The sequence below is a fragment of the Monodelphis domestica genome, chromosome 6, assembly GCF_027887165.1.
Source record: "Monodelphis domestica isolate mMonDom1 chromosome 6, mMonDom1.pri, whole genome shotgun sequence".
Lineage (NCBI taxonomy): Eukaryota > Metazoa > Chordata > Mammalia > Didelphimorphia > Didelphidae > Monodelphis > Monodelphis domestica.
In genome coordinates this window covers 299,998,490-300,022,176 of record NC_077232.1, presented here as the reverse complement: position 1 = coordinate 300,022,176, position 23,687 = coordinate 299,998,490, and the positions used below count along the sequence as shown (strand labels likewise).

General features: G+C 41.5%; 1 protein-coding gene across 1 annotated transcript in view; it reads left to right on the top strand.

Annotated features, from left to right (window-relative positions):
* SEC24D (SEC24 homolog D, COPII coat complex component) overlaps nucleotides 1–23,687 on the top strand; it is a 124,195-nt gene that overhangs the window by 24,822 nt on the left and 75,686 nt on the right. The window contains exons 5-9 of the mRNA XM_056803832.1: nucleotides 949–1,114; nucleotides 8,497–8,772; nucleotides 12,148–12,281; nucleotides 15,094–15,205; nucleotides 18,641–18,768. Coding sequence (XP_056659810.1) covers nucleotides 949–1,114; nucleotides 8,497–8,772; nucleotides 12,148–12,281; nucleotides 15,094–15,205; nucleotides 18,641–18,768 — 816 coding nt within the window. The remainder of the gene's footprint in view (nucleotides 1–948; nucleotides 1,115–8,496; nucleotides 8,773–12,147; nucleotides 12,282–15,093; nucleotides 15,206–18,640; nucleotides 18,769–23,687) is intronic.

The window sequence follows — 23,687 nt, the reverse complement described above, 5'->3', positions numbered from 1 at the left end:
ATTGCCCTCCAGAATGGTTTGACCAATTTACAACTCCACCAGCAATGTATTAGTGTCCCAATTTTGCCACATCCTCTCCAACATTTATCACTTTCCTTTGCTGCTGTATTAGCCAGTCTGCTAGGTGTAAGGTGGTACCTCAGAGTTGTTTTAATTTGCATTTCTCTGATCAGGAGGGATTTAGAATGCTTTTTCTCGAGCTTATTGATAGTTTTGATTTCATCCTGTGAAAACTGCCAGAATAGATGATTTCTAAAGTCTCTTCTAACTCTCTATATATCTATGATCTATGATCGATATAAATCCCCTGAAATTTTAGGGTTTGGGGTATTTTTGTTTGTTTTAAGCAAAGAAGTGCCAGGTCAAGACACATCTTAAGTAAGAAAGTTATTTAGGTAGCTATGTTAAAGACAGGAGAAGCTAAGGTGAGGATTGTTTCCATAGGAAATAGGAAGCTATTCCAATAAATTATGGGAAAGATGGCTCAGAGCAGTTGGAACATGAATAGAGGAGGCCAGATGTGAGAGAAGGAACAAAAGCAGTATCCTCTGAATGTGGTTTAAGGTGGGATTTGGGGAGGCAAGGAGGGAAAGAGGTGATTTTGGAATGACTCTTTCAGGTCAAACAGGGTGGTATTATCAACAGAAAAAAAGGAAGAGAAGAGAAAAAGGTTCCAGAGAAAGTGGATGAGGTCCTTTTTTGGATGTGTTGAATTTGGGGTCATCGTATCAAAGAGTTTGAACTAGAAGAGTCACATGACAAAACTGAGACCCAGAGAAATAAAGGCGCTGCAGGTCATAAATATTAGAGCTGGGCTTCCCTCCATGGTCTTCTGGCTCCAACGGCAGAACTCTTTTTAAGAGGTTGTCAATGGAATCTGGACTTCAAGGGTCCAGCCCATCCTTCCAGGTGGTGTTTGTGAAATCTTTTCTTATTGTCTAACCCCAGTTCTTTTCTCTTTTCAGGTTTCCAGGCCCTCCATCTGCCAGCGATGCTGCCCCTCCCTACCCACCATACTCTCATATGCCATCAGCAACCTATCCCAGTCCTGTGTCCTCATCTGCCACCACCCAGTTAACCAATCAACTCGGCAGCATGCAAATCCACAATTATGGTAATGGAGAATCCTTCCTTTTCATGCTCACTCATAGGCTTCATTATTTTTCATGAGAAAGGAGAAACAGCTGCTGGACCCCAGTATGTCATAGGACTATAGAGTTAGAGGCAGAAGGGGCCTTACAGGCCCCTGAATCCAAATGTTCATTTTACAGATGGGGAAACTGAGACTCAGAGAAGTTAAGGACCTTTCTCAGATTCACACAGCTGAGTAGTATCAGAGGCAGGATTTGAATGGAGGTCTTCCTTTCTCCAAGTAAAGCATTCTATCCAGGATGCCACACTGCCTATTATGGATTCTTGAAATAACAAAAGTAATTGTGGCAGCTATTTTTCTCACAGTGAATTTTAATTCCATTTGGCTAAGGTTATTACCTCCTGAAGGCCAAGGTCTAGTTGGTTTTGTCTTTGGATGGTCCCAGTGACTGGCTGGGTGTTTAATAAATGTCTAAGTATATATACAAAGGAATGGCTAAGAGGGAGAGGGGTGTTGTTGTTGAATCATGTTCAACTCTCTGTGACCCCACAGGCCATAGTGCCTCTGGGGGTTTCTTGGTAAAGATAATAGAATGATTTGTCATTCCCTTCTCTAATGGATGAAAGCAAAACCATCTTAAGTGACTTGACTAGGGTCATGCAACTAGTAAGTATCTGAGGCCAGATTTGAACTCATGTCTTCCTGACTCCAAGCCCAGCGCTCTATACACTGAGCCACCTGGGGTATGCGGGCTATTCAGGGACAACTAGCACCTCTGATGTGAGGATTTTCCAAGCCTTTTTCAGGGGACGTTTGGTATCCACCTCTTACCCAGCTCTCACCTGTGGCTCCAAGAAAGCTATAGCATGCCCAGTGGCCACACTCTGGTAAAAGAGTCTTAGCCAATAGGCCAAACCAGGTTGATGATAATCAACAGACCTCAAATTCATTGGTGAATTAAGCATGAGAAGACTTCCCCTGGCAGAATGGGCACATGAGAAAAATTTGTTCCGGTGGCCAGGAAGGAGGCTGCAGCAGGCACTGTGGAGCCTTCGAGCTTGGTCAGAAGTTCCCAGGACATCAGCAGCTGCCATGACTTTTGTCTTACACTGGACTTGGATGACTCTGGAGGAGAGAGTGGCATGGATGGCTTTGTGCTGCTCTGCCTCACTTAAATCCAACTCACATGCTGGACATCACCCTGTGATGGCATAGGTCCCCTTTGAAAAGGAAGGATGGGCAACAACAACAGCAATAAATCCTTGGTGATTGATTGGCAGGCAAATCAGAGAAGAGGGGGAGATATCATTTACTATGTAATAACAGGTACCAAAGGACCCATCTCATTTTCAAAATGGAAGGGACCTTAGCCGGACACAGTGACCATAATAGAGGAAATGAGGCCCAGAGAGGTAAGATGTCTTGCTTGTGGATGGCCATCCCAGTTCCCACAATCCCAAGCTAAACAATTACCACTTCACTCTGAACTGTTTCAGTTAAAAATTCTATCATCTCCTTTCCCTTCTTGCCTCTCAGACTAATGGGGAATATTATTAGTCAAGGCTGAGGTGCTATTTGGAGAAGGATGGAAGACCCAATTCATAGTCTGGGATTTTCACCAAAGTCTTTGAGAGATCATGAGGGAGGTATTATGGTTTAGGAGTACGGATACTGATATGGGTTCAAGCCTGATTTTGCTACTTACATATGACCCTGCGCAAGATACTCACCTTCCTCTGGGTCTCAGTTTACTTGTCTATAAAATGAGAGAGTTCAACTTGATGATCTCTTATGGTTTATTCTATCTCTAGAATTTATGATTAGCTCATCTTAAAACTACATCTAAAATGTCTGGAAAAAATGGTCCTTTCTGATCATTTCAGTATAGTCCTAAGGAATATCAGCTTTGATAGGCCCCTGGTTCTCCAAGTATGGTATATTGTATACTTTGTTCCTAAAATGAATGAATGATTTATTTAAAGTACTTTCATCTAAAAAGATCATCCCCTGTTATCTTATTCATATGAACTGAATTGCCAACATTGAAAACAACAGGCTTTTTGAGTCAAGAATTGATTCTGGGGCAGATAGGTTGCTCAATGGATAGAGAGCCAGGCTGGGAGATCAGAGATCCTGGGTTCAAATCTAGACTTGGACACTACCTGGCTAGGTGACCCTAGACAAGTTGCTTAACTCCAATTGTATAACTCTTACTGCTCTTCTGCCTTGAAACCAATGCTTGCTATCTATTCTAAGACAGAGGGTAAGGGTTTAAAAAAATAATTGATTCTGTCCCTGATCTCATCTCCTCCTTCTGTATAGGAACAAACCTAAAAATTAGTCCTATGTATATTTGTTTATAGAATTTAGTATCGAGTAACATCATCAGTGTTCATCACATATTCCATACTGCAACCTCCCTCGGTCTTGGACCCTCTTCTCTGATTTTTCCAGATCTTGGTGATCTTGTCACTTCTCATGAGTTCAGTTACCATTCTCTGCAATTGACTCACATCATATATAGCTGTCCTACAGTCCTGCTTCATTAGCTACTTAATGGACCTCTCTATTTGGTTTTTTCATTGGCATCTTGACCTGAACAAATCTGAAACAAAACTAATCTTTGCTGGGCCCCATCCAAACATATCCTTCCTCCAAATGTTTTATTTTGATTGAGGGAACCATCATTCTTTTTTAAAACCTTTCCCTTCCATTGATTCCAAGACAGAAGAGTGGTAAGGGCTAGGTAAATGGGTCTTAAGTGACTTGCCCAGGGTCACCAACTAGGACATATTTGAGCCTGGGACCCCTCATCTTTAGGCCTGGCTCTCAATACACTGAATCACTGAGCTGACCCAGCACCTTTATTCTTCTGAGTTAATGGCGTCAAAGTCTTGTGACTCTTCCTTCTTCCCAATCTCACATAAGCAATCATTTGCTATCTTGTCAAGTCCATCTGTACAACATCTTTCAATTATATCTCCTCTACTCAAACAGCCATCACCCTAGTTTAGATCTTGATCACCTCCAACCTGGACTCTTCTGATACCCTCATGACTAGCCCTTTTAACCAACTTCCAGTCTCTTCTTCCATTCATCCTCTATACAATGAAGAAATCAATATTCCTAAATCCCAGATCTGAGGATATCACTCTCCTGCTGAGGAATCTGCAATGGCTCCCTCTTGCCTTCAGGATAAAATATAAACTCCTCTGCTTAATACTTCAATCCCATCACAGTCTGTCTCCAGTCTACTTTTCCATATTTTTTTTCTCTTATGCTGCCTCCATCTACCCTAGGTTTCAGAGAACCTGAACTAGTAAGTGGTTCTCTGAGTTTAGAGTTTCATATGTTTCCAGGTCTTTGCATATTTATTCTGTCCTAGTAATGACTTTTTAAGTAATGACTTCTATGTCCTCCCTCATTTATAATAATAATAATAACTAGCATTTATATAATTCCAAAATGAGCAACAACCCTGGGAGGATGATACTATTATTATCTCCATTTTGTTTGGAAACTAAGGCAGACTGTAGTTAAATAACTTGCCTGGGGTCACATAATTACTAAGTACCTAGGGCAAGATTTGAACTTGAAGCTTCCTAACTCCCAATCCTGTGTTCTATTCACTATTTAGCTGCCTTCCTAACTATACCCAAGATTCATTTCAAGGTGCCATCCATGGGTAATCTTTTCTTATTGCCTGATTGTTAGTGTTCTTTCTCCAAATTAAATTGCATTTACTTTTCTGTAGATGTGTTATATCTTACCTCACCCTCACCCCCACCCAATGTCACCTTCTGGAGGGCAGTGACTGTTCACCATTTTGCTTTGTTTTCATTTTGGTCTTTTTTGTCTCCAGCACCTAGGACAGCACCCAGCACATTAATAAGCACTGAAATACTCACTGAATTGAACCATGTGGGTCCCTTCTGCTTTTTGATGTCTTCTACTTTGGTAGGGAAACTGTTGAAATATATTTGCTCCTGAGAAAATCTATAGACTGTAATTTGTTAGCAGTCTCTGCCTCAAGACATTCAGGGACAAGCATTCCAACGTTGCCTTGCTCTTACTAAAGGGGGTCAGGTTGTCCCTAGAATGGTCCAAAGGTCCTTTACAAATGTTCTTCTAGCCTCAAGGGCACATAGAATCATTAATATACCCTAGACCTGTGAGGATGTCAGGGGTCACATAATCCACCTCCCTCATTTTACAGATGAGGAAAATGAGGCCCAAGAAGACTTAGAGACTAAGTTAAGCACACACGTGGAGTGTCAGAGATGGGTTATGGAGCCAGGTCCACTGGCTCCAGGACTAGGGATATTTTACCTTCCTGAATTTAAGTGATTTTACATAAGCTGAAAATCATTCATGGGGACCTTGAAAGGCAAGAAAAAATACAAGCTATAGAGAGGACGGTTGGGACAAATAGCTGTAAAGTGCTTTGCAGACTAAAAAGCACTCTAAATGCTAGCTCTTAGGAGCTCCCCCTGCCTCCCCCTCTGCCCTTTGGAAGAGTAGCACAATGAAAATGACATTTTTACTTATAAGCAACTAGATATAGAGCACTGGGCCTGCAGTCACAAACACTTGAGCTCAGATTTGGCCTTGGACACTCACTAGCTATGTGACTGTGGTCAAGTCACTTAATCCTAGTTGCCTCAATTTATTCATCAGTAAAATGGGCTGGTGAAGAACATAACTAACCACTGCAGTATATTTGCTAAGAAAAACCCAAAGGGAGTCACAAGAAGATGCTAGGTGGCATAGTGGATAGAAAGTTGGGCCTGGAATCAGGAAGACCTGAGTTCAATCTAATCTCAGCCACTTACTAACTTTGTGACCCTGGGCCAGTCATGTAACCCTATTTGCTTAAGTTTACTCATCTGTAAAATGAGCTTCAGAAGGAAATAGAAAACCCCTACAGTGTCCTTGCCAAGAAAATCCCAAATGGGGTCATAAAGAGTCAGACACAACTGAACAACAGCAATAAAAGGGATGGAAATGTGGGGTTGAAATCATTGCTCTCAAGGCTTGTCTTATGTTACATCAGGTTTGTTGGGTCCCAGATGCTTTTGTTCTAAACTGAATGACTGATTTCCAGACATTCAATCAATCTAAAAATATTAGTCCACCACTGCCACATCAAAAACAACACCAGGGTTCTAATTGACTCTAGTCCTGTTTTCTTTGGTAAAAAGAAGTCAGAGGGGTCACTTATCCTGTATAAATATCTGAAAAACATTCAGAACCAATTTCTTTGTTAAACAGATTTTTTTAAACCCTCACCTTCCATCTTGGAATCAATACTGTGTATTGGTTCCAAGGCAGAAGAGTGGTAAGGGGTAGGCAATGGGGGTCAAGTGACTTGCCCAAGGTCACACAGCTGGGAAGTGTCTGAGGCCAGATTTGAACCTAGGACCTCCCATCTTTGGGCCTGACTCTCAGTCCACAGAGCCACCCAGTTGCCCCCTTGTTAAACAGATTTTTTAAAAAGATCCTGAACCTTTTAGAGAAAAAGTGTTTGTGTCATACATATACATGTAAATGTGCAATATACATGTGTATTATTAAACATGTGTATATATGTATATATGTTTATGAACTTGGTTTTAAAATTGTTTTCAATTTGTTCATGGCCTTCATCTTTGGTGGGGTAACTTTTGAGACCTCTAATTTTCATTTAATTCCAAAGTGTGTGTGTGTGTGTGTGTGTGTGTGTGTGTGTGTGTGTGTGTGTATTTAAACAAGTTTGAAAAAAAGATTGGGCTTCATTCAATGAGTAAATGCCATGGATGGAAAGTTCCAGAGGAAATGCAGAATAACTTCCTGTCCTGGTTGACCTTCATTATCTTCCTAACCTTTGGTGCCTCAGAATGTGTGCTTTTCCCACCTGATGTCCCAGCAAGTCATTTCCCTTTAAAGGGGAAGAATTAGGAGCTGACAGTAGAAGCAGTCCTAAACTGAACACAGGACCCCGGGTTAAAAGTTAGAAGGGAACTTCAGAAATGTGCAGATTGTAGGGATTGCCCTGGAGAAGGCAATGGCAAAGTCCTCCAGTGTCTTTGCCGAGAAACCCCAATGGGGTCACAAAGAGTTGGACATGTCTGAGAATGACTGAACAACAACCACATCGACTGCAGTCTCTCTAGTATAAACTCTGAGGGGAGGGAAGGCCAAATTAATTGATTGGTTGCTGTTCAATCAGTAATACCTACTGGCTGAACATAGCTAGATTTTTTATTACAGTATAAGATTTGTAGTTTCATAGGTTTAGAACTAGAAGGGACCTCAGGGATCACCTACTTTATTTTACAACGGAGAAAACTGAGTCTCAGAGAAGCTGGGGGATGTAGGTAAGGTCACACAGTCAGTTATATGGCCAGCTCATGAACCCACTTTTTCTGGCTCCACAGTCAGTTCTTGTTCTCACTCAGCTTTTCCATTCCTGCTAGGTGGTTTTCCTCTCTTAGGGTATCAAGGTGCTGAAGTAGGCTTTGGGGTGAAAGGCGCCAATCCTTGGCTCTGTCATATACTACCCTGGATGACTTTGGGCAAATCTTTTTCCATTTCTCTAAATCTCAGGGTCCTCAATTGTTAAATACAGGTAGTACCCTCATTGTTCATCATCTAGTATGTTCAGAGCTTGAGGGGTTCCAATATTCAATCCTTTAAATAAACCTGTGTATGTAAATATAGATGTATATTTACACACACACACACACACACACAGAGAGAGAGAGAGAGAGAGACACCTGAGATAAAAGTTATGCCTGAGGAAATTAAAAAGTAGTACATGGGGAAAAAAAGAGTTAAGTCTGTGGGCAAAGACATTAAAAGCAATCTACAAGGAGGTTTCTGGGGTCTTAGGAGCTCCACAACAAAGTTCTAAAAAGTGCTTTTATGCTTTTTGCCCAAAGGGTCCACAGATAAGGCAGTCTCACCCAGATCTAGTCCATTACAGCACTGTCCCTTCAGTCCTGGCTGGGTCAAGGGAGTGTGGCGGCTAAATTCATCCTCCCAATGTCCCCCAGGGAATTCTGACCTCCAGCAGATAGATGATCAAGCTGGCCTCCAAGAGATCTCCCAGCACCAACATTTTATGATCATATGAACAGTTTGGTTGTATCCAGTTTACCCAGATTGATATTTAAGACATGCCTTATCCTTCCATCTTCCTCTTGAAGACTGTCAGAATCACGTTTCTTGCCTTGAAAATGTCAGAGAGGGAGGGCCACTTTCAGCAGTAAATGTTCCATTCACTATGACTACATGAAGCTCACAGGGTCTTGGGACTTTTTGTTGTGTGACTGATGAACTCATGCATTTTATGAAAACTTCACTTCTCTGCTAGAGGCTGGTTTCTGGTTCTCTCTCACATTATCCCTGATGCCTTTACACAGGTCCTGGCATGGCTTCAGGGTCCCAGGGCATCCCAGCCCCACCCTCAGCAGCCTCTTTCCAAGGGCACCCACAGCTTCCCCAGCCTGCCATTCTCCAGCCAGGGCCCCGGATGCCCCCACCTCCACCAAGCATGCACAACGGCCTTGGAACTACCCCCTCGTTGCCACCAGCAAGCAGGCAGGATGCACTCCCTGGGTCTGGCCCTCCCACTGCCAATTTTTCATCTCTGCCCCTGTCAGGACAACCTCCAGGCCCTGGATATCCTCCACAACCAGGTAGGAATGGCATTATTTCCTTTTTTTTAACTTTCTGTCTTAGAATCAATAGTGTATACTGGTACCCAGGAAGAAGAGTGGCAAGGGCTATGCAATGGGGATAATAACTGCCCAGGGTCACGCATATAGGAACTATATAAGGCCAAATTCAAACCCAGTACTTCCCATCTCTAGTCCCAGTTCTAAATACACTGAGCATCTAGCTGCCCACCATTGTATCCTTTGAAGGAAATACTGAAAAGAAAACTCAGTGCTCTCGTGCTCTCTTAGTATGTCTGATATATTTATATATGCAGCCTGGTCTTGGTCAGTGTCTACCCATGGAGGCAGTGTAGTACATGAGTAAAACTCTGACATTCCCTTCAGTCTTCCACATTCATTCATCCTCCTCCCCAATTCTGGAGGAATCAGAGGCATGGGAAGAGGTAGGATGGAGCCATCTTCTCAGGCTTCTGGCTCTTCTTTGGGGCCAAATTTGTTTTATGACATCATTAACTCTTAAAAACAAATCATTTACTAAATAATAAAACAAATATAATAAATGGTCATAATATTGATTCATCAGAGAGTAAAAGCAGGAATAATCACAAGATTTTCTTTATGAGCCACAGTGGTGCATAGTGGGTAAGAGAGCCGCCCTTGAAACTAAGGAGACCTAAGTTCAACACCTATCTCAGGTACATTCCGGCTGTGTGACGGTGGGTAAGTCACCTAACTTCACAGTGCTCTAGGCAACTCTCTAAGACCCTATGTTTCAGAGAAGATGTCTCAAAGAGTTGTTTGATTTACTCCTTCCCCCAAGTAAAGCCTTCAGTACTCTGAAAACAGTGACATGCAAATAAGCTGATGGACCACAAAGCACTGAGGCTGCCGTTACCTTCTTCAGTGCTCTTCCTTCCCAAAGGACATTTCCCTGGGGGCCAGCCTTCAGCATTTAACTAACAGTCTGGATTTCTTCTCAAGCTGATTTTATCAGTTTTCCTTACACGTCAGCTCTTTTTCTGTCCATCTCAGCTGCCATATGTGAAAGGGGCAGTTGTTTCCACATAGAAGAAAGCTTTGGGTTTGCTCCAGCTGATAACTCCAGAACTTTGAAGTTGAGGTTTCTTACATAAGAAATGACGTCACATTCTATCATTTCTCCGTGGCCTTTGCAGTGAGACTGTAGCTCTGGACCAACATTTGGAAACAGGATCAAATCAGCAAATGGCTAAGCATATTTATCCCGCATAGCGCTGAAAGAAAGAGGTGATAAATGCCCGTCCTCCGCCTCTCTCAGAGAATCCAAAGGCCATTCAAAGAGAACGCTTGCATGAGAATTCTGCAAAGCCAATTTGAGAAAGCATTGCTGATTTTGTGGAGCCATGGATGGAGGGCTGGAAGGGATATGGAATCAGAGCTTTAGAGCTGCAAAGGGCCTAGAGGCCATTTGGTCCACTCTGGCCTGGAAAAGTAAAGTTACTTACCCATAGTCACACAGTCAGAGATGGGATTCAAACCCAAGTCCATCGACTTCAGAACCATCACTCTTTCCATTGTAATTGCTAGAATTTTTTGTAAGGTTTTAAGGTTTTCCAAATATCGCATTTGATCCTTACTACAACCCTGGGAGGTAGCTGTTATAATTATCTCCATTTTACAAATCAGGAAACTGAGGCATACAGCAGTTAAGTAATTTGGCCAGTATTACACCACTAGGGTCTCAGTCAGGATTTGAATTCAGGTCTCTATAACTCCAGGCCTACAGCCCTATCCACCTAGCTACATTGATACTAACTAGCAAAGAAAAAAGGTCTTTGATCTTCCATTTGACAAAAGAAGAATCAGAAATCTCACACTCATGTTTGACTTTCTTCCTTCTGCAAGGTAAACCTTGACACAATTTTCAGCTTCCTGTCAAACTGAAACTTTTTCTCCTCTGCTGGAAATAAATGTAAATATTGAAAGTTCCTCATCAAGAAATGAAGGAGTTGGTGCGTGGTGGCCACTGAAGTCCTTCGCAACTCTAGCAATCTGATTCCACAATCTTATAATACCTACGTGGCCGTACCAAGAAAGAGAGGCAATTTCAGATCTTCAACAAATGCCGTTCATTTTCAAGAGGGACAATGTGTGGCCACAGTGGCTTTCTCCCAAGGACAGATGTTTGCATTTCTGATAGGGCAAACACTACCCTAACTCCCTTGAGGGAGCCACACGTTACCTCCACAATAAATAGTTTCACATTCATCTTGTTAGACTTCCCCAGTTGAGTTAACAGTGTAGATGCTAAGAACCCCATTGACTTTGAGCATGGTTTTATTATGTTCCCCTTTTCTCATTTTTCATTGATTCGGTGATTACTCTGTGCACTTCCTATGTGCTAGACGTTGTGCATTGTCCCATTTCTGCTTAGGGGCATATTTTTCTTTTCTGTACTAATCCTCTGGAAGATAACTCCATTTTCCCCATGACATGGGAGGCTCCTTGCCCCATTTAAAAGCCAGCTCCAGAATAGCTGAAAGAGCAATGAATGGCCATGGCACCTTGGCCTTTTCATGCATTGCTTGTCCTATCTTACTTATAAAGGAAAACAGGCAATTTGCTTGGGTGTCCTGCCAAGTGCAGTCTTCTTTGAACACTGTTGGAATAAATGTATGGTGGACCATTGTTTTTATTTGGCTCACTCTTTTGTACATGTGTTAAATGCCCATTCTATGCCCAGCATTGTACTAAGTGCTTTACAACATACATTTGATTCTCATGACAACTCTTGTTTGTGGGTACTATTATAATCCCCATTTTATAGGTGAAGAAACTGAGGCAAATGGAGGCTAAGGGAATTTCCCAGGGTCCTATAGCTAGTAAGTGTCTGAGAAGATTTGAACTCAGGTCTTCCTGCAATCTATCCACCATGCCACCTGACTGCCCCATTAAAGAAGGCATGCTTATTACCAGGGTATATATTAGAATTAAGGGAGAGAAGATGGACACTTGTTGGTAAGAGATTATTTTGTTGTTGCCTTCTTTTTGTTCCTGGTTTCTTGGTTGGGAGCAGGGTGGAATGGATGGAATGATGGCCTGGGGAGCTATAACTGCAACTCCCTGCCAAGGAGATCTGGCAGCCTCAAATGACACCTCAGGCCCTACTGATTTTTGTGACCCTGAGCAAGTCCCCCAACTTCTTGGTGCTCTACATAACTCTCAAAACTATTCATTAGAGAGTTTGGTAGAAGGACTTTCCTTGCAAGGGAGTAAAGTCACAGGTGTGGAGATACTTGAAGATTCCAAACTTAAGGGATAGCCAGAAGACCAAAAGCAGTTTTGTTCATACCTATTGTAAATGACAAAGGTCTGCAATGGTCAAAGCTGACTTTTATCTCATTGTTTTTTAAGGGGCCAACTATGGCCCTCCCCAGATGCCTGGAGCTCAGCTCTCCTCCCCAGCTGGATTTCCTGGTGGTCCTGCACAGATGGCGGGGCCAATGCAGCCTCCAAAGAAGCTTGATCCCGACTCTATCCCAAGCCCAGTAAGTGATTGGTTGTTTGAAGGTTTGCCTGAGCAAAGGCTTCTGAAGTCCTTTGTGGTGCATGCATTTGTGATCTCTTCTGGGTGGCACATCCTCCCACCCATGTCTGCTTAAATCCCCCTTGGAGGATCTACCTAACGTGCTGGGCATCTTCACTGAAGTCTCTGAATACAAGCTCTTCGGGCACTTTGAACCAAATTTATCCTCTTATTCTGATCTTGGTGGCTGTTTTCTTTTTCCTTCCTTGGTGAGCTCAGTGGCTGGTTCCCAGTCTTTCTGTCTTCCCATTTTCTTACCCTTTTGTTAGGAGACATCCTTCTTTGAATGCCTTAACTTCCCAGTTTCTTCATCTACTCAGTTCCCATGACCTATTTTCTCTTCTCACTCCACCTCCACCATACGGAGATGGCCATATCCTTGACCACCCATAAGGGTTCTCTTGATGTCTGTAGAATCTGAAATTCTGGAATCTGATCATTATCTTTTATCGTTCCATTTATTCTTATGTTATGCGCCTCTCTTTTTTCTTCTTTTCCACAGTTACCTACATTTCTTCAGTTCTTTCCCAGGCCATTTCTTCTCTCCTTTCAGACCAAACTTTTTGGGAAAGCTATCCACATTAAGTACCTCCACTTCTTGTCCTCACAATCCTCTCTAATCTCTCTGCTATCTGACTTGGAACTCTGCTTTTTCTTTTTCAAACCCTTCTTTTTTGTCTTAGAATCCATACTAGGTATCAGGCCCAAAGCAGAAGAGCAGTAAAGGCTAGGCAATGGCGGTTAAGTGAGCCTCCAAGCTTCAGACCTGACTCTATCCACTGCCCCTGAACTCTATCTTTTAACTGAGACTTCTTCTTCTGAATTTACCAATGATCTCTTATTACCAGAACAATTCTCTTTTTCCATTCTTCATTCTCCTTGGCTCCTCGATAGCCTTTAACAATGTTGATCATCCTCCCCCAGGTTATTCTCTTCTCACTCTTTATAACACTATTTTTTCCACAGCCTCCACCAATCCATCTAACAGCCCAGTCTCCTCTATGAGTTCTTCATGTAGGTCTTGCCCACCAACCATAGATGTTCCTTCAAGACTTTGTCCTGAGAATCTTCTCCTCTTCTCCTCTTCTCTCCAGCTTGGTAATCTCAGCTCTCACGGGTTCGGTCATCATTTCTATACAGATGACTCCTGGATCTACCCATCCAGCCCTACTCTGGCTCCTGAGCCAGTCCTCTATCACTAAAATCTTTTGAACTGAGGTACGATTTGAACCCAGATCCTCTTCAGTTCAAGCCTAGTTCACTACTCCATGCTGTCTCCAATCACTTCATTTTATAGATGAGAAAATAGAAACCCAAAAAAGCTTAGTAACTCGTCTAAGATCCCACAGCCGATTTCCAGACAAGTGTTCTTTTCATGAAATTCAGTGAAAATTAGTTCAGTTGTGTCTGACTCTTTGTAACTCCATGGACCGTAGCACACCATAGCACACCAGTGCTGTCTATGAGTTTTCTTGGCAAAGATATGGAGTGGTTGTCATTTCCTTCTCCAGCTCCTTTTACAGATGAGGAAATTAAAGCCAATAGAGTGAAGGGGCTTGGCCAGGGTCACATAGTAAGTGACTAAGGCCAACTTTGAACTCAGGAAGAGAAGTCTTTCTGACTCCAGACCTGGTGCCCTGTCCACTGCACCACCTGACTTCCTTTAAAACTCAGCACAAATCCACTTTCTTCCGGAGTCCTTTTTTCATCCATCTACCAGTGCCTTCCCTCTGAGATTACCTTCCTTTTACTTCGTATATGCCTTGCCTGTACATAGACATGTACACATTTGCATATTGTTTTCTACATTAAAAGACAGATTTCCTGAGGGCGAGGACTGTTTTTACCTTTCTTCATGGCCCCTGAGTTTAGCACAGGGCCTGGGTTTCCTATTTAGTGCCCACATAGTAAGTGTTTAATAAATTGACTAACTTACTAAAGTTTAGGGAATATATGCTAAATAGGTCTTGATTTGCCCTCTAAGCTCTTCTGAGATCAACCCCCACTTAGAGTTCTAATTGTCTTTTTGGTTGGTTTTATTGTTTAATGATAAATGCATAAGTTTGGGCAAGAAATCTATGATTTTATAGGTATAAGGAATTCTGCATGAAGAAATGGACCTTCTTTGCCACTTACAGTATTAAAAAAAACCCTACCTTTACCTTCTGTCTTAGAATCAATAGTAAGTATTGGTTCCAAAGCAGAAGAGTGGTAAGGGCTAGGCAATGGGAGTTAAGTGACTTGCCCAGGGTCACACAACTAGGAAGTGACTGAGGCCAGATTTGAATCCAGGACCTCCCATCTCTAGGTCTAACTGCCCACAACTTATAGTCTTAAAGAATTGGTGAGGCACTAAGGGGTTAAAAGGCTTCCCCAGATAGACTCTAAATGAACACTCTAATGCAAATACTATCAACAAAGCAATGGGTTCAAATCAAGAAAACATCTAATGCCCAGTGGACTTACGCGTCGGCTATGGGGGGTGGGGGGGAGGAAAAGAAAATGATCTATGTCTTTAACGAATAATGCTTGGAAATGATCAAATAAAATATATTTTAAAAAACAAAACAAAAAAAAATAAAAGGCTTCCCCAGGATATACAATCTGCATGAGGCAGAGGCATAACTGAAACCCAGGATTTCCTGGCTTCAAGACCAGTGGCTTTCTAGCCATCAGACCATGCTACCCCTTTGTATGTACGAGTTAAATTACTGAGTCTTAAAAAATGGATTAAGGGAATAATGTCTTACTTTCTGTGGTTTCTCATTTGTCAGATTCAGGTGATTGAGAATGACAGATCCACCAGAAGTGGTCAAGTCTATACTACCAACCTGAGGGGTCAGGTTCCTCCTCTAGTAACCACGGACTGTGTGATTCAAGATCAAGGTATTTCTCTATGTGTGTCTTTCTTCTTCCTTCCTTCCTTCCTTCCTTCCTTCCTTCCTTCCTTCCTTCCTTCCTTCCTTCCTTCCTTCCTTCCTTCCTTTCGTTCTTCCTTTCATTCTTCCTTCCTTCCTTTCATTCTTTTTCTTTCTTTCTTCCTTCCTTCCTTCCTTCCTTCCTTCCTTCCTTCCTTCCTTCCTTTCTTTATTCTTTCTTTGTGGATGTGGATCCTCATCTCAACCCTGATACAGGCTCACAGTAGGACCTCAAGCAATTCCTCAGGCTCTTCTGGTCTTCTATTTTTTGGCCTGGAGAATGAGCATATGAATGAATCCCCAAGGCTGGTTCTAGCTTTAAACTGCTGATTCACTACTTGAAATTCTTGCTATCTTGGGCTACATTAAGAGAATGTAAATTGAAGGGATCAAGAATATGGGAGGTAGGGGACAGCTAGGGGGTTCAGCGAATTAAGAGCCAGATCTAAAGATGGGTTCTGTGTTCAAATCAGACCCCTGATAATTCCTAGCATGGTGACCCTGGGCAAGTCACTTAGCCCCCATTGCCTAGCCCTTATCACTCTTCTGCCTTGGAACCAACACACAGTATTGATTCTTAGACAGAAGGTAAGGGTATTTTTAAAAAAGGAAGAAGAATGTAGAAGAGATCATCCATCCATTCTGCCCTGACCAGACCACATCTAGATTTTAGCTTAGTCTAGACAGCACATTTTGTAAAACACATGGCCACACTGAAGTGCACCCGAAGGACTGTGCCCAGGATGGTGAGGGGGCTAAGAAGACTTGGAGGGCACATGAGAGCTACAGTCAAGGCTGGGATAGCCTGTCCTGTGTGACGCTTTCTTCTGCTTGGCTCTGCAAGGCAAAACTAGGCACAATATGCTAGCTCTGATTACCTTGTAGGAATATATTATTTTAAAAAAATACAATTTGATGCTGTTATTTTAAAACTATTTTGATATTTTTATTACATAAAAACATGTGTAGTTTTCTAAAGCGTGACCTTTCAGGTTATTCTAATACTTCAGTGGGTCTCTGCTATGCCCGGCACCATCACTGATCACTTTTTCACTTTATGTGAATTTTCTGTGTCTCTTTCCATTAGCCAGTGGTCTTCCTTCGGGGTTTAAATGTTATGAGAGTGTCTTCTCATCTGTTCATCATACTGAATCCGTGTTGGTTATGCCCTTCCTTTGTCCACTCCCCGAAACCTAATGTTTGTCTTTCTTTAAACAAATAATCAATTGCCCCAGTATCCCTCTCCCAACCTTTTCCAGGGAACCATTCTATATAATAAATAATATTTTTAAAAACAAAAAAGAGAAAAAAACTAGCACAACTGAGTAACAATAGCTGGCATTTATAGCTGTATGCCATCTATCGCATATATAAATAGTATGACATTATGAACTGGTTATTATACATTATAAGTAAAAATGCTACATAGCACATAGTGCTTTTAAGGCTTATAAAATGCTTTATAAATATTGTCTCACATTATCTTCATACTACCGTGGGGAAGTAAGTTATATTATTAGCTATACTTTGCAGTTAAGGAAAATGAGGCAGAGAATAAATGACTTGTCCAGGGTCACTCAGCCAGTAAGTGCCTCAGGCAGCATTTGAACTCAGGTCTTCCTGAATCCTGTGTCCAACACATTATGCCACCTAGCTTCTAATTCAAATGAAGTCTGGAAATGTATGCAGCATACTACAGTTGTGCAAAGGGATAAAGTGAGTTACCATTTGCCTTTCTTTTGCGTGTTAGAGCATTGGAGTTGGAGTCCCAAAGTCCCAGGTTCAAATCTTGTCTTCAACATTTACTAGCTTTGTGACAAAGACAAGTAACTTGAGCTCTCTGGGTCTGTTTCCTCATCTGTCAAGTAGGAGGCTCTCTTCAGTGCCTCTGGGGTTCTTTCTAGCCCTAGGATTCTATGACCTGTTGTCTTGAAACCATTGTGTGACCAGGATGTTTCTTCATAATGTACTGCCATAGAGCATCCCAAAGAGAATGTGAGCCTTCAAATAATATGTGTTGATTGCAAGAACCATCTTGGGCTCATTAAAAGTGCTTCAGAATTTCTAAAATATGGTCCAGCCTCCTTTTCTTGCTAAATCTAGTGCATAGAATTGTAGATTTGGAGCTGGAAGGAACCTGAGAGACTTCTCCTTTTACAGATTGGGAACTAAGGTCAAGGGAGGTTAAATACCCTGTCCAAAAAAATCCAGGTAGTACTGGAATCAGAATTTGAACTCAGGCCCCTTGATTCCAAATCTGGCACCTTCCCAGTTCTTGGTGCTCTCCCATTTATTTTTAGGGTACAGCTTCCTCCTCCCCTGCCAGTAGAATATAAACTCCTTGAAGGCAGGTATTTCATTTTAGGGTTGGATTCCTCGGCACCTAACAGGGCACTGGCACATGGTACATACTTGATAAATACTTACTGAAATTGAATTAAATCACATTCATGGAATCTCCGCGGGTTCATCATTGACCAAATGTTAAATCTGTTTCCGGCCAGTCCTTTAAAAATTCTCTCTGTATTTTGCTTTGGCACAACAGATACTTCCCAGCCAATACTCAAATAAACCCACCTACAAAGCATATTCTCCACAAGACAGCTTATTGATTCTTAATAGAAAGAAGGGGAGGGTTCATTGACTCTGAGAATGAATGTCAGCATTGTTGTACTTGACCAGAGTTTGGTTTCCTTTCCACAATGATCTCATATGTGCTGTTGAAGTTATTATGTATGACGAGTTCCCTCTTTGGAGCAGCTAGGTGGCACAGTGGATAGAGCACTGGACTTGGAATCAGGAAGACTCATCTTCTTGAGTTCAAATCTGGCCTCAAACATTTACTAGCTATGTGAACCTAGGCAAGTCACCCCATTGGCTTCAGTTTCCTCATCTGTAAAATGAGCTGGAAAAAAATGGCAAACCACTCCAACTTGCCAACAGAACCCCAAATGGAGTCATGAAGGGTCAGGCATGACTGAAATAACAGAATAACAACATGCCCTCGTTATCCATTTGGCTTTTCCCACATGTATGGCTGGGCTCATTTTATTACCGTTAAAGTGAATATTTTATCTTATTTTTTAAATCAAAGATAGTTTATTTCCCCAATTACCTATAATAATAATTTTCAACATACATTTTCCAAAATTATAAAATCCAAACTGTCTTCCTCCCATCCTTCCCTCCATCTGATCGGGGCCATAGATGTATTATCATGCAAATCCCACTGCCATATTGGTCATTGTTGTAAGGGCACACTCGTATAGAACCAGAACCCCAAAATAAAACCACAAATACCTGGATGTGTAAGATAGTCTGCTTTGATCTGCATCCAAAGGTGAATATTGTAGAAAAGCTTTTTTCCACTTGTTGTTTAAATGAATCTTTTTGAATGTTGCAGGGAATGCTAGTCCTCGTTATATCCGATGTACAACATACTGCTTCCCAGCCACTTCAGACATGGCCAAGCAATCTCAGCTACCATTAGCTGCCATCATCAAGCCATTTGCCACTGTTCCTCCGAATGAGGTAAGAGATTTGAACACAATCATAAAGCTAAACAATGCCTCCGATATTCCTCTTGGGCTTAGTTTTGGCATCCTATCTTGCTTTGCAAATGGGACACCAATGTCTATATTGTAAGATTTAAATTTAGGTTTTATGATAAATATGAGAGTTCTAAAGTAATATTGTGGTTGCTGATTTAAAATATTATCCTGTAAGTCAAAATGACTGTAGCAGCTTTATTTTACAAGGAGGTAGGAAAGAGTAAAAGTGGGAAATGTAAGAAAGAGACAGAAAGTTCTGCCTAGCTACAAATACCCTAAGTGTAATCCTAATGTCTCCAGACCACAAATGCAAATCCAAAAGCGAATCTCACCAGAATCCAAAGTCCTAATTAGGAAGCCAAAATCCGAAGAGCCAGGAGATGCTGAAGAAGCCACCAAGAACCTTCAGTGCACACAAAGCTAAGACCACCAAGAATCTCACCAGAACTCACACTGAAGGGAGTGTCCCACCAAAGTGCCAATGAGCAAAGAAGGTCTCCTTGCCAAAGAACCAAGGAAGTAATTACTCCACTCACCACCACAGATCCAAGGGAAGTGTCTCTTCAAGCATCAAGGCAAGAGTGACTACAAGTCAGAAGATCCAAAGAGAGAAGTCCAAAATCCAGGAAGCCATGGCCTTTTTATAGTCCCCTTTTCCATGTCACTTCTTTTCTTTTCCCCTCTTCACAGGAACCAATCACAACTTCTGAACTGCTTAGCCCTACCCATGGCTGGGCAGTCCCCTTTGGAGGTGAGAGTTTTTGACTTCTTAACTCTTCCACCTAGTGGATGGTCAAGTGTTAAGTAAGGGTGTTTTTAGTTTTTGATTGATTAAATTAAAGGTTTCTGATTGATTACATTAGAAATAACAAAGAAAGATAATTCTACTTCACAATATGATAGCTAACCATCTATTAAAATAACTCTATTGATTAGGGGAAAAGTCCCCTAAAAGCAAGTTTTAGGGACTCATGTAGACAGACCTTTAATTGACCAAATGTTTTTCATTTCAGCTTTTTTTTTTTTGTAGCCATGTATTTCAAGTAATTCAGTGATTTGATGTAAAAGCTATTCGTTGCAGAATATCTTAGTTTTGGTGACTTTAATGGACCCATCCTGCCCAATGCAATCCCAGAAATTTCCATGTGCTAGTTGCAATACTGCAGTAATGACTCTAGGGTCTAAAATCTGCTTACCTGCCTCTCTTCCTACTGGGTCAAAGTAGTATTTCCTTTGGGTTTTAAACTCACCCTTGAGTTCAATCCAATAGACATTTTTTTAAGAAGAACCTGCCAGGTAAAGAACATTGTGATGATCATTCAAAACCATTAAAAGTTTTGATCCAACATGGTCCCTGACCTCCTGGAGCTCACATTCTCTTAAGTGAATGTGATACATCCAGGTCATCATAATACCAGATAGGTGTGCCCAGTGCCATCATATGTTTCAGAGGGGACTGAAGGCTAGGAGTTTTGATGAGATGCAGTTGAAGATACAAGGGGGAATCTCAAAAAGAAATCCTCAATTTATTTCTTCTTGAGTCCAAAGGACACAATGTCAAAGTAACGGAATTCTTCATCCACATGTCAGTAAACAAATGGTTCCATATTAAAGCTCAGTCACTGTCTTAGAACTATTCTTAAGTCTGACCCCAGTGCCTTATGGGAGCATTCAGGACAGCCTGAGATCTTGAAGGATATGGTAATGTACTACATGCACACTTAATTCCCATCATGCTAGCTAGAAAGATTTGGAATAGGAATACAGTTGTGCAGTGTATTTTTCTGGTCTACTGACTGTATGTATGTCTATTGAAGTAGCCTGGTGGGATAATGGATTTAGTATTGAACTTGGAGACAGGGAGATCTGGATTTGAATTCTGCCTCAGACCTTTGTTAGTTATGTGAACCTGGACAGCTCACTTAACCTTTATCAGTTACAGTCCTTCAAGTGTAAAACGGGGCTAATTATAGTCACTACTTCAAATGGGTTGTCTCAAATGAAGCTGGAGTGAGATTATGTGTGTGTGTATATATATATATACACACAATAGCAATAATGATGGCTAGCACACAGCTTTAAGTGCTGGCCATTATTATTACTATCGTCTTAAGGATAAACCAAAGACAATTGAGAGAAGTTCATCACCAGCTGGACCAGAAGCTGAGAAGACTGTCAGCCATAGCAGTGACTATCTGTTAAAACTATAGGGGGAATTCACTGATGGCAAGAGAGATGTGCTTGGAATCAGGAGAGCCCACCTCTGAAGCTTAACTAGCAGTGCCATTATGGGCAGGTCCTCTGATCACTTTGCCTCACAACTTCCTCATCTGTAAAATGGGGATAATGATTCTTGGGGACAAAGTATTTTTTAATTTGAAAAAATTTATTTAATTGATTTAGAATATTTTTCCATGGTTACATGAATCGTGTTCTTTTCCCTCCCCTCCTCCCACCCACTCCCATAGCCAATGAGCAGTTCCACTGGGTTTTACATGTGTCATTGATCAGGACCTATTTCCATATTATTAACATTTGCACTAGGTTGATCATTTAGAACCTACGTCCCCAATCATATTCCCACCAACTCATGATCAAGCAGTTGTTTTTCTTCTGTGTTTCTGCTCCCACAGTTCTTCCTCTGAATGTGGATAGTGTTCTTTCTCAGAAATCCCTCCAAGTTGTTCAGAATCACTGCATTGCCACTAATGGAGAAGTTCATTACATTTGATTGTGCCACAGTGTATCCAGGAGACAGAGAATTTTATTTTATTTCATTTTTCAGGGAATAGTGCAATAATATCTTTATTGGCTACTAATCAGGAAGACTCATTGGACCTTTATTTTTTTAATATTTAATTTTATTTAATTAATTAATTTAGAATATTTTTCTATGGTTACAAGATTCATGTTCTTTCCCTCCTCTCCCCTCATTCCCCTCCCATAGCTGATATGCAATTCCACTGGGTTTTACATGTAAGACAAAGTATTTGAAAGCACAGTATAAATGACTGTGTTTTGGATCAGTGTAAAGCCTTCCAACCCTAATGGTTGTTTTTTCTCCTTGAAATCGGGCTTATAGTCACGAAGACTTGAAGAGGCAGCTAGATGGCTCAGTAGGTAGAGAGCCAGGACTAGAAATAGAAGGTCCAGAGTTTGAATCTAGCCTTACTCATTTCCTAGCTGGGTGACCCTGGGCAGCTCATTTAACCCCCATTGCCTAACCCTTACTCTTACCTCTTCTGCTTTGGTACCAATATTTAGTATTAATTCTAAGATGGAAGGTAAGAGTTTTTGTTTGTTTGTTTTTAAAGATTTGAGTTTGAATGCTGCCTCAGACCCTTACTAGCCATGTGACTCTAGACAAGTCACTTCATTTCTCTCAGCTTCAGTTGCCTCTTCTGCAGAAGGAGACATTAACAGTTCCTACCTCTCACAATTGCTAAGAGGCTCAACAGTAATAATATGCAGGCATACCTCATTTTATTGAACTTCACGTAACTGCACTTTGTAGATATTGTGATTTTTACAAATTTAAGGTCAGTAGCAAGTCTGGGTCTGGCCACTCTATGGGCGCCATTTTCCCAACAGCATGTGCTCACATCATGTCTCTGTGTCACATGTGTGTAATTCTAGCAATCTTTTGTACCTCTTCATTATTATTATATCTGCTATGGTGATCTGGGGTCAGTGATCTTTGACATTACTATTATAATTGTTTTGGGGCCTCTCAAGCCATAGCCATATAAAATGGTGACCTTAACCGACAAATGTTGTGTGTTCTCCTCCACCAACAGCTATTCTTTGTCTGTCTCCCTCTCCTCGAGCCTCCCTATTCTAAGACACAATGATACTGAAATTAGGCCAATTAATAACCCTTTAGCCTCAGTGTCCAAGTGAAAGGCAGAGTCAATCGATGTGGCAAACTTCACAATTGTTGCCCTTTAAGAAACTGCCACAGCCACCCACCCTTGGGCACCCACCACCCTCATCAGTCAGCAGCCATCACATAGATACAACTCTCCACCAGCCAAATAAGATTACAACTTGCTCAAGGCTCAGGTGAGAGTTAGCAATTTTTTTTAGCAATCACATATTTTTAATTAGGGTATGTACTTCATTTTTTAAGATAGAATACTAAAACACACTGAATAGATTATAGCAGAGTGTAAACAGAACTTTTATAGGCACTGGGAAGCCATAAACTTTGTGTGTCTCTCTTTACTGTGATATTTGCTTTATTGTGATGGTCTAGAACTGAACCTGTAATATATTCAAGGTATGTCTATATATAAAGCTCTTGGCAAGCTTTAAAGAGCTACAAAAATGTTATCTCTTGTCAATATTCACTTATTTAACCCAAAATAGTTGTCCATGGAGATAAGCCTTTTCCTCATGAAAAGTAATTTTGGAAAAAAAAGGGAAGCTCAGGAGGAAGGTGACGGTGTTTTGTCATTCTTCCTAGGGACCATTTTCATACATATTTTCCCCCTTGGGGCATGAGAACAACTGATCGTCCCTCCCCTCACCATTTTTCTCTTCCTTGAATACTTCCCTTTTTGATTTATGGACATTCCATTGCCTCTGTAATGTTGCAGACTGGGCACCCTCACTCACCATCCTTCTAGGACCTCCAGATTTGGTCTCTGCTGGGGAAGTTTGTTTAGAGCAGTTTCTATAACGCCGGTGGCTGTTGGACAGCACTGCCTTCTAACTCAGCCTTGTCTTAGCAACAGATGGAACAACAAAGGCAACTCAGCTGCCTCACTGCCCTGCTCCTGCCCAGACCTAGCTTGGGATAAATGATCCAGGGGCTAGTGATGTTATCCTTTTCTTATATACCACTTTGTTCTCCTAATGTTTAATTTTCAAGTTGCTTTTGGAGTTTGGAAACAGCCC